At 38.5% G+C, this 13,915-nt stretch overlaps 1 protein-coding gene across 5 annotated transcripts in view; it reads left to right on the top strand.

Annotated features, from left to right (window-relative positions):
• Positions 1-293: 293 nt before the first annotated feature.
• Positions 294-13,915, top strand: part of Nr2c1 (nuclear receptor subfamily 2 group C member 1) — a 53,851-nt gene continuing 40,229 nt past the window's right edge. For 2 of the 5 annotated variants that reach the window (XM_076854963.1, XM_076854959.1), the window contains exons 1-2: positions 294-629; positions 11,160-11,233. In XM_076854963.1, the coding sequence (XP_076711078.1) occupies positions 11,180-11,233 (54 nt within the window). In that variant the 5' untranslated portion in view covers positions 294-629; positions 11,160-11,179. Of the gene's footprint in view, positions 630-1,023; positions 1,457-8,290; positions 8,339-11,159; positions 11,234-13,915 lie in introns of those variants that run through there. The other 3 variants (XM_076854960.1, XM_076854961.1, XM_076854962.1) reach the window with 3 other exon arrangements.

Raw genomic sequence — 13,915 nt, 5'->3', positions numbered from 1 at the left:
CTGATTCTGCCTCAGATTGTTATATTAAGGGAAATTTAAATATCTGGGATACAGACTCGTTTGTTCTCTAATAGAATGTAATGTAAGAGCTTTTAGCGGAATCCAGTTTTCCAGAAATTAGAAATAGAACTGCATAAATCCTAGCCGGTTAATTTTATTACCCAAATCTGAAACATTGACCCAAAAATGCTTCAATAGATTACATTTGGCAAACACTATGCTAAAGGGCGCACATCACTTGTAAAAGTGGCTGATGACAAGCAGATCTGGCGAGCCATTTCCCTCCAAGCCGACAGGGGGCGGTCGACTCTCAGGGGCGCTGCTCCACTCTCCAGTCTCTCCGCTCCACCTAGGGAACGTCACGACCCCCTCTCGCTGCTTCTCCACGTCGTTATTGCGCAGGCGTGGATTGGAGAGATCACGGCCGAGCCGAGGGAGGGGTCACGAACTCTGACCCCCCACCAAAAACACAAACCCAGAAAGCTGTTTACCCCTACTTCGCCTCGGTTCCTTACTTCCTTCAGCTTTCTCCAACCCTCCTCCCGGGGCGTCTCCCCACCCAGCTGCCGCCGCAGCGGGACTGTCGGGTCGGCGCCCGACTGAGGAGTTAGTGCAACGGAGAGACGCGGGTAAGAAGTGCCGGGTGGGGGGACAGGGCCGTGGCGGCGCCTGGGAAGGGGTCTGGAGTGCCCCTTTATCCCAACTGCCAACGGACGCAGCCCTAGCGCGTTCGCACTGCCTGCGGTCGCCGCCCGGCCCTGCCGATCTGTTCGGAGTGCCGCGGCGGGCTGCTCGGGTCGGGCCGCGGGTGCGAGGAGTGGCCGGAGCGTCGGGGCCCCCAGAGAGGCTGAGGCCGTAGTCGCGGCGGGACGCGGCGTCGGGCTAGAGGCCGGGGCGGCCGGGCGCGGGGACTGCAGGCGAGCGGCGCGGTGCACACCGCTCTCTCTCCCGCGGCACCTCTGACCTTTCACCTACAGGAAAAACTTCCGTCTCGGCGGCGCCACCGCCGCCGCTTTCCCCGCCCCGGGAAGCCGAGGGCGCATGGCAGCGGCGGGCGGGACGCTGGAGAGGTGCATCTCCTTCTCTGGGCCTGGAACCCTTTCTCCGTGGCCGCGGACTGATTCCAAGCTTACACAGTAAAGACAGAATGGCGCTCTCCACTTTCACTTTTCTCTCACGACAAATAGAGGCGAGAGTAGTCTCTGCCTTTGGACCTCTGAGTTTTAGAAAAAAACCGGAATGGCCCAGGGTCCTCGCTACAGTGGACATGTCCAAGCTACTAGTAGCTCTTTTGTTAAGAACTCTGCCTCCAACTCACGCAAACATCACTTTATGAAATACAAATGTTGCCAACTCGCCCTGTAACCTTCAGTAAGTAGGTCAGCGTGTAAAGTAACTGGAAGAGAAAAGCAGGCTTGAAGTTAAGGTCTTTAGGGCTTTTGCTTCCCCGGAAGTTGTAAGTATACCTCGGATTTTGAGGTTATTTTAGCATTGTCTACTTGTGTGTTGGGTGATGCACGGTTGATTTTGAATTTAGTTTATATATGCAGTTGTTGGATCTGAAAGAGAGATTGTGGATCAGTTCAACTCAAGACAATGAAAGGAAAAAGAACTTTGGGGTCTTTGAAATTTGCACTTGGGGAGACACATATTCAAATAGCTCTGAATCCGTGTTTCAAGGAAGCTGGGCACTTACGTGAGTTGTTGAATGTTGAAAAAACAAGGGCTTGATGAACTACAAAGATACAAAAAGGAACATATATGCTTAGTAAAAAAGCCCATAAAACAAGGGTCTAATAATATTTTGGTATGCATCTTAAATCTGTGAGTATAATGTAATTTTCCAGTTGTTCTGGTCATTCCAGAGTCTTGTGGTCAAAGTATGGAGGTGACCAAAGTTCACATTCCTAAGCAGCAGCTTGAGTCCTGCTTCCTTTATGGCTTCCACACCAATTTTGAAAGATCTTAACAGTTGCTTTTATTGTATTAACAAAATTTTTTCTGTTTGTTATAAAAAGTATCACGGGAAGGGGCTGGGGCTGAGGCTGGGGCTCAGCGGTTGCATACTTGCCTAGCCTGTGTGAGGCACTGGGTTCTATTCTCAGCACCACGTATTTAAAAAAAAAAAAAAAAACAACTAAAAAAAAAGTACTATTTGAACCCTGGGCCCCAGGTGCACACAGGTGTAATTCCAGCTCAGCTGCTCTGGAGACTGAGGAGAATCAGGAGTTCAAAGCCAGCCTCAGCAAAAGTGAAGCACTAAGCAACTCAGTGATGCCCTATCCCTAAATAAAATACAAAATAGGGCTGGGAATGTGACTCAGTGGTCGAGTGCCCCAGAGTTCAGTCCCAGCTATCCAAGGGGTGGAGGGTATCACATGAAATGTAACTCATTTCATTATTCATTGTAGAACATTTTGGTATCTTAAGGGTTTTGAGGAAGACACAAGTCAGTGTTTCTGAGAAACCTGTTGATGGTGTGTGCCACACAAAGTATATAATGTCTATCCAAGGGAAATAAGAAAGACTAAAGAAAAAACAGCATACAATAAGTAATGGTATATGTATGAATTTTTTGCCTTTATTATTGAGTCATATGACCTATAGTCTTTTAAAATATTTTAGGAACCATCTTTAGAAAATTGCAACTCTATATAAAAATTTTACATGTTAGTAATTAATGGAAGTCTCTTCCTGAGTCCTTGTTAACAATCTTACTGTACACAATGAATGCTACACCAATCGAGACATATTGGGTAAGACAGGTGTGGTGGCACATGCCTATAATTTCTGTTACTCTAGAGGCAGAAACAGGATCACAAGTTTGAGGCCAACATGGACATCTCAGTGAGACCCTGTGTCAAAATTAAAAGGGCTGAGAGTGGGCTGGGGTTGTAGCTTAGTGGTAGAGCACTTGCCTCGCATGTGTGAGGCACTGGGTTCAATCCTCAACACCACATAAAAATAAATAAAGATATTGTGCCCATCTACAATTTAAAAAAAAATTTTTTTTTTTAAAGGTTGAGAGTATAGTTAAGTGGGAGAACACTTCTAGCATTATTTTATGGCTCTGGGTTAATCCCCAGTACCACAGGAAAAGGGCAAAAAGTAAAAAGCAAGAAAAAAATTGGGTAAAAAAGTGTTGGAACTAAATCTCAAAGGTCAAGTTGAATTTAAATGAGGGAAGAGGAAATCAAAATGGTATATTCAGGAATAATAGAAATCCCCCTTATCTGGGGTTGTTCTTTCCATGGTTTCAGTTATATATAATCAACTCCCAAAATTTTGCCTCAAGAATTCCTAAGTTGGGGTTCTTGGGCTGGTTTTTTGAAAATTATAGCACTTAAAATGGTTTGTAGTATGAATGAATGTGAACTTGGGTTTTTCTGCTGGGGGAAACCTTAACTCCATCAGATTTTCAAAGGGACCCATTCCACCTCCACAAAAGAAAAGAGTTGTTATTTTATATCATATTTTCAAATCTTACAACAACATACCACACAAATAAGTTTTGCATAATATATACCAAATTGAAATAGTTTTCTTCAGGATATTTCTGTCCCTTAAAAATCTGATATGCTATTTTCTATATAGTATATATTTTTTACGCACTATGTTCGATTCTCTCCCTTCTTTGCTTCTTTCCATTCTAGTTGTGGTCTACTAAATTAATTTACCCATCATAAACAGGTCACAACACAAAGATTGCAAAATAGTGCTTTGGGTGATAGTAGCCTATATTGAGTATGGGAGTGGGACTGGAAAGAATGGGGACAAGGAGCAGATGTTAGGAAAATAAATTAACAGTATTAGATACAGAAGTTGAGTCAAATAGCAATGTTAAGTTTCCTAATCTGAATGGAAAAAGATGGCACCATCTGCATCATAGGCTTTTTCTTTTTTAATCTATTTCTGTGGGAAAGATGTGAAGGTAACTGAACAAGGGATGATGTAGGTTTCTGTGCCTTCTGTTAATTAGCTCTGGAGTAGTAAAGACAGCATTCTCATGTGTTTTGCTTTCTCTCTCAGGCTGGGAAAAACACTTATCCTTCAGTAACTCATGTCTCTTCTAATAGATTACCTGGGACCTCCTCTTTTAGGGTTGATCATCTTTAACACTACTCCCATTCATTTAGGGAGCACTTTGTTAATTCAGTACTTTTCATGGAATAGTGAGCTAAGTAAAACTTTTTTTTTGGTACCAGGGATTGAACCCATGGGTGCTTAACCACTGAGCCACATCCGCAGTCCTTTTTATTTTTTATTTTGAGACAGGGTCTCACTAAGGGCCTCTCTAAGTCACTGAAGCTGACTTCGAACTTGAGATCCTTCTGCCTCAGCTTCCCGAGCTCCTAGAACTACAGGTGTGCACCACTACACCCAACAATAAACCTTTTTTCTTTACAACTTATCCAAATATGGGTGTTCTGTTTTGCAACAGAAGCAAGACTAGGTGATGATACCATATTTTATTTACTTCTTTGTTTTCTGTTCACCCACCAATACATAAATGTAACAAGGGGAAGATGTGTTTGTTTTTGTTGTTGTTTAATATTTTTTTTTAGTTGTGGATGAACCTGTATTTTTATTTATTTGCTTATTTATATGTGGTGCTGTGGATTAAATCCAGTGCCTCACACATGATAGGCAAGTGCTCTGCCACTGTGCTACAGCCCTAGCCCTGATATGTTTAAGATCCTCTCCTGTATCCCCATCTCCTAGAAAATTTCCTGGCCTATAAAATGTGCCCAACGAGTATTTGTTGAATGCAAGACTGTAGAATAAATTGTTGGATAATAAGTTTGAACATTTTTAAAGTTCTTGATGCGCAATGGCAAATTACTTTTCTAGGAAGGTTAAAACAGTTTAGTTTTCTACCAGCTATCTGTAAAGAATACCTGTTTTGCTTCATCTTTTGTGCTGAATTAGTCTTGGAAAGTAAGTATTGATCTACTGATTCCCTGGTATCAGTACCATAGTACAGAGAAAAGCCATTAGCAAAGACATAGCAGTATGAAACAACATGGTTAAACTCAAGGAATTACAATGATATATACAGCTAGAATGTGTAGTTTAATAAATGACACCTCAGATCCTTATAGATAAGGGAAATCTGTGAAGAATATTAAGAGTATTGGGGATTGAACCCAGGAGTGCTATGACTTCTTTTTATTTTTTGAGACAGGATCTTGCTAAGTTTCTGAGGGTCTTGAAAGTTGCCCAGGCCGGCCTTGAACTTGTGACTCTCCTGCCTCAGCTTCTTGGGTTGCTGGCATTACAAGCATGCCCCACTGAGCCCAACAAGATCTATATGCCAGAGCAGTCTGGCTGCAAAGTATTCAAGTAGCAGTTAGCTGAACCATATGAGGCTTTGAGGTCAAGAAACTTGGAGACTAGATTGGTTATAATTTGTCTATTCTTGTGGACACAAGTCATCCATGTTGATGGTAGAAAAGGGACATTATGGACTGGGGTTTTGGTTCAGAGGTAAAGCACTTGCCTACCATGCGTGAGGCACTGGGTTCTATCCTCAGCACCACATAAAAATAAAATAAAGATAATTAAAGAAAAGAAAAGGGACATTACAGGCGTGTATCACCTTCTGAGTAGCTGGGTTCATAGATATGCTTTTTTCAGAGTGCTAGAACATCAACAGTGTCCCAGAGATCTTGCTAAATTACTCATTATAACTAGCATACACACACACATACACACACACACAAACGAAATACGTATTTTCATGTTCATTTGATTTTTTTTTCATTAGATTTTTTAAAAATTCTTTATTATCTTCATTAACAATAATTTACTTAAGTTTTCCCTAGATACAATTAAAAACTGTGTCTCTGTGTTATTGAGTTCCCATTGATGAACCTCCTCATTTTTTAGCTTTTCTTTGAAACTGTAGATAAAATTGGTTCTTTTCTTACTCTAACAGTAGTTTTTCCCCATAAAGAAAATTCAGTATATCAGGGCAATTGGTAATCTTTGATGTCCTTTGTTACATGAGAAAGTATAATAGCAAGGTCTTAAATATCAAGTCTTCAAGGTTTTGGGGGTGGGGGTTACTGGACATTGAACCCAAGGTCTTGCCTACATGTTCAACCACTGAGATACATACCCAGCCCCCCTTTCTTTTATTTAATAATTTTTTAGTTGTCAATGGACCTTTATTTTATTAATTTATATGTGGTGTGTGCCTCACACATGCTAGGCAAGTGCTCTACCACTGAGCCACTACTCCCGCCCCTCCTTTTTATTTTTATTTTTATTTTTTTTAAGACAGAGAATTTTTTTAATATTTATTTTTTAGTTTTCAGTGGACACAACATCTTTATTTTTATGTGGTGCTGAGGATCAAACCCAGCGCCCTGCACATGCCAGGCAAGCACTCTACCGCTTGAGCCACATCCCCAGCCCTTATTTTTATTTTTTTTTTAAATTAATTTTGTCCCATAGTCTTACTAAGTTGTTCAGGCTGACCTCAAATTTGTAATCCTGTGACAGCCTCCTGGGTAGCTGGGATTATAGTCATGCACCCCTGCATCCAATCAATCTTCAAGTTTTTAGTATTGAGAATTTCAAAGCTGCCTTACCATCACTACTTATGCCCTTTTACCAATTAAAGCAGGGAGGAGTCTGGTATGTTTATCTTGGGGAAATTTCTGAGAATTCTCTAGAAACTTTGGAGATTATCTAATACAACATACCTCTTAAATTAAAGTTATTATTTACTAAAGAACTCAGAAAGCAAGAAATTAAAGGACCTTGATCTAAATGAAGCCAAAAACAATATTTAGTATTTTATTAGGGGTTTCATCCCCCATCCTCACTTCTTTTTGAGATTTCTCTAATAGAGAAAATTGGAATAAATAGCAAATTAAGTTTTTGAGTAGTTTAGTGGTGTTCTTTTATCAGTAGTAGAAGCAAATTAAAGTGATTGCCTGGCCATTCTGGAACTACCCAGTCCCAGTATATGAAAGTGAGCCCCAAGATGCCATGAGATAGATGATCCAGGATTTCACAGAGAGCAGTCAGTTGAGGGACTTGAAGAAGGCTGATCTTAAGCTGTAGCAGGACCAGTTGGATCTGCATAATTTGGGTCAGAAATAGGGGTGTATATTGGTTCAAACAGAAGTGACTTCATCCAAACTGGAAATTACCTGGCCTTTTAAGCTCTTGTCAAAGAGTCAGGTATATTTATGGTGCTAGGGACCAGTTGTAAATTTCTACATACCAGACTCTAATGGTCTTATGTATAATTTGATGGAAAACTGCAGGAAAAACTGATTAAGGTTACTCTGGGGCAGTCATGGGATTATGAGTTAGGGTGGCTACAGTCATGTCAGGCTGAATTCATACAGTCAGTAGCATGTCTATGCTAGTCTTCATCATTTGAGAAATGGGCCTTCCAAATATGGAAGCTGCCTATTCCTTCCAAAAATGGAGGCTGCCTATTCCAGTACTACCTTTTTTCCTGGCTTACCTAGTGATTAATCCAAGACATAAGCTCATAACTTAGACTGGGCTAATCAGAATCCATTACTAGGACTTTAAAATTGAAATAAGAATACTTTTCATTTCATTGAAATAAGAATACATTTCATTCTTTACTACAAATTTGAAAATTACCAACATAGAAACTGACAATAGAGAAGAAGATACTTGATTGTATCTTGAGACCCTTTTTCTAGTTTTCTCCAAGGTCAGCTCTGCTTGTTATCCTAACAATGATTATTTCGTCTCTCTCCCAGCCCTCAATTTTTATTTTATTTTTTTATTTTTTTTTTTTATTGTTTTTAGTGACGCAGCCACATCAATGTTTTTTTTTTTTTTTTGCATTATAATTCTTAATACACATATATACCACAATTTTTGTATCTCTGTATATAAAGTATGTTGACACCCCAATTTTTTCTTTTTACATCTTAGCACAATTGGGCTGGGATTGTGACTCAGAGGTAGAGCGCTCACCTAGCGGAAGGCCCTGGGTTTGATCCTCAGCACCACATAAAAATAAATAAATAAAATAACGGTATTGTGTCTAGCTACAACTAAAAAATAAATATTTTTTTAAAAAGTCTTAGCACAGTTGTTATAATTGAAATGATATTTGAAATTCAGGCTTTCCTATTTATACACTTACTTAAGTAAGCAAGCAATAATCGTGTAATTCTTACATTTAGGCAAATTTTAAAGAAATACTTATTCAGTGAAAAATAAGTTACCCTCTTGGAAGTGGTCATTATATCCTTTTTTCTTCCTTTTTTTTTTTTTTTTCTTTTTGCAGAACTGAGGACTGAACCCTGGGTAACCATTTTCTTATGTTTCCTTCCAGGTATAGTTTTGTTGTTGTTGTTCTTTATGGGATATATTCATAATTATTTATGTCTCCAGATACTGGGAAATGGATAGAAATAACTAAACATTTGGAGCTTAGTAATGGGTAGAAACTGGGAAAGATCTGAGGTATGTGGTAGAAAAAAGTCTAGGTTGCCTTGAAAAGGCTTGATAGAAATATGGATATTTTATATTACAGAGGTGAGGATTCAGGAAGAAAAGAGGAAAGCTGTAGAGAAAGTTTCTCTCATCTTGGAGATAAGTCATGATCAGATGGTTGATAGAAATGTGAACATTAAAGGTGTTTCTTGTGAAGTCTCAGATGGAAATGAGGAACATGCTGGACACTGAAGGAAAGATGATTCTTGTTATAAAGTGACAACTTGGCTGAATTGTGTTCTAGTGTTTTGTGGAAGGTAGAATTTGTAAGAGGTGAACTGGGATGCATACATGAGAATATTATTAAGCAAAATATTGAAGGCACAGTCTGTTTTTTCCTTGCTGCTTATAGTAAAGTTTAAGAGGAGAGATAAACTGGAAAAGGTTTTATTTATTTGTTTCCCTACTGTACTGAGGATTGAACCCAAGGGTATTCCATCACGGAGCTTTGTCTCTAGGCCTTTTTTATTTTGAGACAAGGTGTCAGTAAATTGCCTCAGATGACCTTGAATTTATGATCTTCTCCTTTTAGCCTCTGGAGTTGGTGGGTTTACAAGCATGCACCACCACACCCAGCAAAAAAGGAATTGGTGGGCTTGGAGTGTGGCTCAGTGGTGGAGCGCTTGCCTCGCATGTGTGAGGCACTGGGTTCAATCCTCAGCACCACATAAAAATAAATAAAGGTATTGTGTCCATTTACAACTAAAAATTGTTTTTTAAAAAAGGATTTGGTAAGGAAAAGGAAATGATATCTTGAAGATTTGGAAAATTCTTAGCTTATTCCTACAGTGAAAAATATGAAAGTGGGAGCTAGAGGTATTGTTCATGGTAGAGCACTTGTCATGTATGTATGAATCCCTGGGTTCTATCCCCAGTAACTCCCCCAACCCCCAACACACAGAGATCCATAAAGCATGTTATGGAGCAATTGTCAAGATTGTGCCTGAGGATTATGGCTTAGTGGTAGAGCACTTGCCTGCAGTGTGAGGCACTGGGTTTGATCCTCAGCACTACATTAAAAAAATACATAAAGGTATAGTGTTCATCTATATCTAAAAATGCTTTTAAAAAAAAAAAAAGGATTGTGCCTGAACAACCATCTTTCAAGAGATTGGGGTTATATGACTTATAGATCCAGCAGCCATTTCATTGAAACTTGGAATAGCATAGACATATGATTATCCATGAAAGATCTGCAGAGGACTCTTGTCTTTGGCTTCCATGAACTGCATGGGAGACCAGTAGAGTTGTTGAAATGCTACCAATCTTAGACTCAAGGGGACAGTGATGAGATGAAAAAGAAAGACTATTGGACTTCTGAGATTGCAGAACAGACTAGTATAATTGTCTAGCTACAAACATTGTTGTCTTTTTATTAAAAGGGAAGAATGACACCAAGGGTGTCTCAGAGGTTGTCAAGGCTACCTACACTATCACAACAGCTCAGAAGGAACTATTCCTAGAATGCTGGGGCTGTCTCCTCCTCTGATGGTTCCAGAGAAGTTAGGGCTACTCCTGTTCAATCTAGTAAGAGAGAGTTGAATAATCAAGCTAAATATTGAATATTGCTTTTAGCACAACTAATTAAAACTTAGGATATTCTAAGTAATTAAAAGAAAAAAGCAATTCAAGGCTGGGGCTGGGGCTCAGTGATAGATAATATGCTAGTCTGGCATGTGTGAGGCATTCATTGGTTTGATCCTCAGCACCGCATACAAATAAATAAAATAAAGGTATTATGTCCATCTACAACTGAAAAAAAAAAGATAAAAACAATTCAGACAATTTGGCAGCTAATAGTAATTATATTTGGAGAATATTAGTAAATATATGACAAACAATGTATAAGATAAAATCACAGAGTTTTTGAATCTTGACTGTAAAATGTAGAGAAAATGCAAAGTTGAAGTCAAGCCATTGATGTTTCAGTCTCTCAAAATAATTTGGAGACAGTTATGCATTAAATTCAAGTTAACCTTAATTTGAAGTCAAGCCATTGATGTTTCAGTTTGTCTCTCTCTTTTTTTTTTTCTTTCAGTTTCTCAAATTTATTTGGAGACAGGAATTAAATTCAAGTTAACCTTAATATGTATAGAAAATTGCTACTAAAGAAGAGTTGCAAAATTCTAGAGATATTGTGTGTGTGTGTGTGTGTGTGTGTGTACATACAATACCTTTATTTATTTTCATGTGGTGCTGAGGATCAAACCCAGGGTCTCTTTCGCACATGCAAGGCAAGCGCTCACTGCTGAGCCACAACCCCAGCCTGGGAAATTTTTTAATGTATTGAATCAACTATCAGTTTTTATAAATTTTTTTATAAAATATTGATAAAAGAACTATCAGGTTTGTTCACAGGTTTGCCTTTGTTTAAGTTAATAAACTACAACTCAAAGTTCTGTCTAGTCTATTTGAAAAGTAAATTGTTGGTGCTGGAATAGTTTTGTCAATAGACATTTCAGAACATGCAAAGCAGAAAGTCACCAGCTGATAAGATGTTTAGCAGTTGTCAAAACAAGACCAATCTTGTCTATTCTCTTCTACTTCCACCCACCCCAACTGAGTTACTTTTAAGCAAATCTTAAGTTTATAAATTTCCCCATAAATGTGTTTTTATGGGTATCATTGTATAAAAAGTATGTGTCTTTTATTTTTGGCAGGTCATTTTGACAATTAGATCATGGCAACCATAGAAGAAATTGCACATCAAATTATTGAACAACAGATGGGAGAGGTACGTCTAGGTAACAGTTCATTGACTAACTCATCAAAATTTTATTATTTATGCTAAATGTATATGCTAAGTTCTGAAGGTACAAAGATAAATTATACCCCCAACTTTAAGATAGCTTTTCAGTCTTGTGAGAGTTAGTTGAATAATCAGTCACAATATAGTATAAGAATATGATAAGATAGCTGTGTAGTGTCCTGGAGAGCACAAAAGAAAAACAGCTAATGGAGAGTGTAGAGTTGGTGAGGACCTAACCAGGGGATGCATTTTGGAGGGTACAAAATCTGAGGTCAGTCTTGATGGACCTCTAAGAATTATTCTATGTCAGTATAGACAGTATTGATGACTTTTTTTTTTTCTTTTCCCTTGTATTGGGAAGGAATTGAATCCAGGAATGCTCTGCCACTGAGCTGTATCTCCACCCTCTTTTATTTTTTAAATTTTGGGACAGAGTCTTACTAAGTTGCCCAGGCTGGCCTTTAACTTGCAGTTCTCCTGCCTCACCCTCCTGAGTAGCTGGGATTACAGGCATGTACCACCTCACCTGGCTACAAATTTATTTTTAAATGGTTTTATCCTATTCTTTAGCAAAAGGTACCTATTAAATGATGTATTTTGTGGCAGTTATTTTGGCTCATTATTCAGTCAAATATGGGGTTTTTTTTTAAATTCTGATTTGTTATATATGACAGCAGAATGCAATTCAATTTATATTACACAAATAGAGCGCAGTTTTTCATGTCTCTGGTTGTATACAAGGTAGAGTCATAACATTCATGTTTTCATACATGTACTTTGGATAATGATGTCCACCTCATTACCCTATCTTTTCTACCCCCATGCCCCCTCCTCCTTTTTTCCCCTTTACCCTATCTAAAGTTTTGTTGTTGTTTTGCGTGTATGTGGTGCTGGGGATTGCCTTGTGCGTACGAGGCAAACACACTACCAACTGAGCTGTATCCCCAGCCTTCTAATGTTGTTTTTTAAGTAACAAGAATAATATTAGCATTTCAGACCTCAGAAACATGCTTCAGAACTTACTCTTACCCCTGCCCCGACCCCTTCACTACTCATGTCCTCCCTTTAGCAGGGTAATCTACCTGCTAACCCGAGGTACCCAAGAAAACCCAGTCTCAGTCTAAGCCTATAAGATGAGTCAGGGTAATTGATTTTGTCCCCAATTAACATAAAATCCAGAAATAACCAAGTTATAACCAACTGTGATAACACTTATCTTTAATAATACCTAGTATATATTTAAGGGTAGATTGTGTTAGAAAGACAAAGTAAATGTATCCATAATTCCACAAAAAATACACCATAACCATATTTCAGTATGGTATAATACTGGTGACATTGGTAAGATTCAATGTCCTTATATAAATTTTTTAATATTGATAATGAAATTGATTAAAAATTAAGTTGAAGCCTCCTTAGGATATACTACCTGTAAAAAATGACTGGCCTGGGAGATATTAAATCTAATCAGTTGATTTTTATAAATTGATCAACACAAGTTCATTACAAGGTACAAATAATAATTGACTAGTACAAAAATATAAAAATGTTTATAATGACATAAGACAAATTAGTTTCTTTTTATTTCTCCCGACCCCAGACTGGCTTCTCCATATTATAGATGTATTTTTGTTAATACTAGTGCTATATCTGTTCTACAAATGCTGCAACGTACGCAGATACCCTGACAGATAATGATTGTTTTGCTATAAGGGATCCATGTTCAGAAATCAGAGAATGGGGCTGGGGATGTGGCTCAAGTGGTAGCCTGCGCTCGCCTGGCATGCGTGCGGCCCCGGTTCGATTCTCAGCACCACGTACAAACAAAGATGTTGTGTCCCCCGATAACTAAAAAATAAATATTAAAAAATTCTCTCTCTCTCCTCTCTCACTCTCTCTTTAAAAAAAAAAAAAAGAAAGAAAGAAAGAAATCAGAGAATGGCCTGTGGTAGGATATGTTTTTAGGTTTTATTCAGAGTACATGGCTCATTACTCCCATGGGTTTTGTAACACTTTGGGCTTCATGTAGGCCTCAGAAAACAAAGTCTCATTCTATGACTTTCTTCTACCCTCCTTTTGCCTACTCTTTTTTTTTTTTTTTTATTCCCCAATGCAAGCCATAGAAATAAATCTGTTTTGCAGCTGGCATAAAAAAAAAGTTATCTGATAAGACCCTAATTACAGAAGGGGTCCTGCACCATACCCCCAAGAAAAGAATGCTCTTTTGAAAACCCAAAAACCTTGCTGGGTTTCCCCACTCATTCTGTTAGTATTAGATAATACCCTTTTTGTCCAATCATATTTTGACATGATTATGTCATGCTTGTACAATGAAGTCTCTATAAAACTCCAAAAGATAGAACTGAGGTTGTGGCTCAGTGGTAGAACACTCGTCTGGCATGTGTGAGACACTGGTCCATCCTCAGCACCAGCACCACATAAAAATAAATAAATGAAATTAAGGTATTGTATCCATCTACAACTAAAAAAAAAAAAAAAGTTGTTGGTTTTTTGTTGGTGGTGGTGTTTTTTTTTTTTTTTTTTTTTTTAATAAAGAAAAGCTTAACATAGAGCCTCACAAAATGGCAAACAAAAATTCAACTTCACATGCCAGAAGAATGTTTTATCCCAGCTCTATGGGGACAAAAGCTCCTTCATTCAGGACCT

The sequence above is a fragment of the Callospermophilus lateralis genome, chromosome 4, assembly GCF_048772815.1.
Source record: "Callospermophilus lateralis isolate mCalLat2 chromosome 4, mCalLat2.hap1, whole genome shotgun sequence".
NCBI lineage: Eukaryota > Metazoa > Chordata > Mammalia > Rodentia > Sciuridae > Callospermophilus > Callospermophilus lateralis.
The sequence above is the reverse complement of the archived record's forward strand: the minus strand, read 5'-3'. Positions and strand labels throughout refer to the sequence as shown.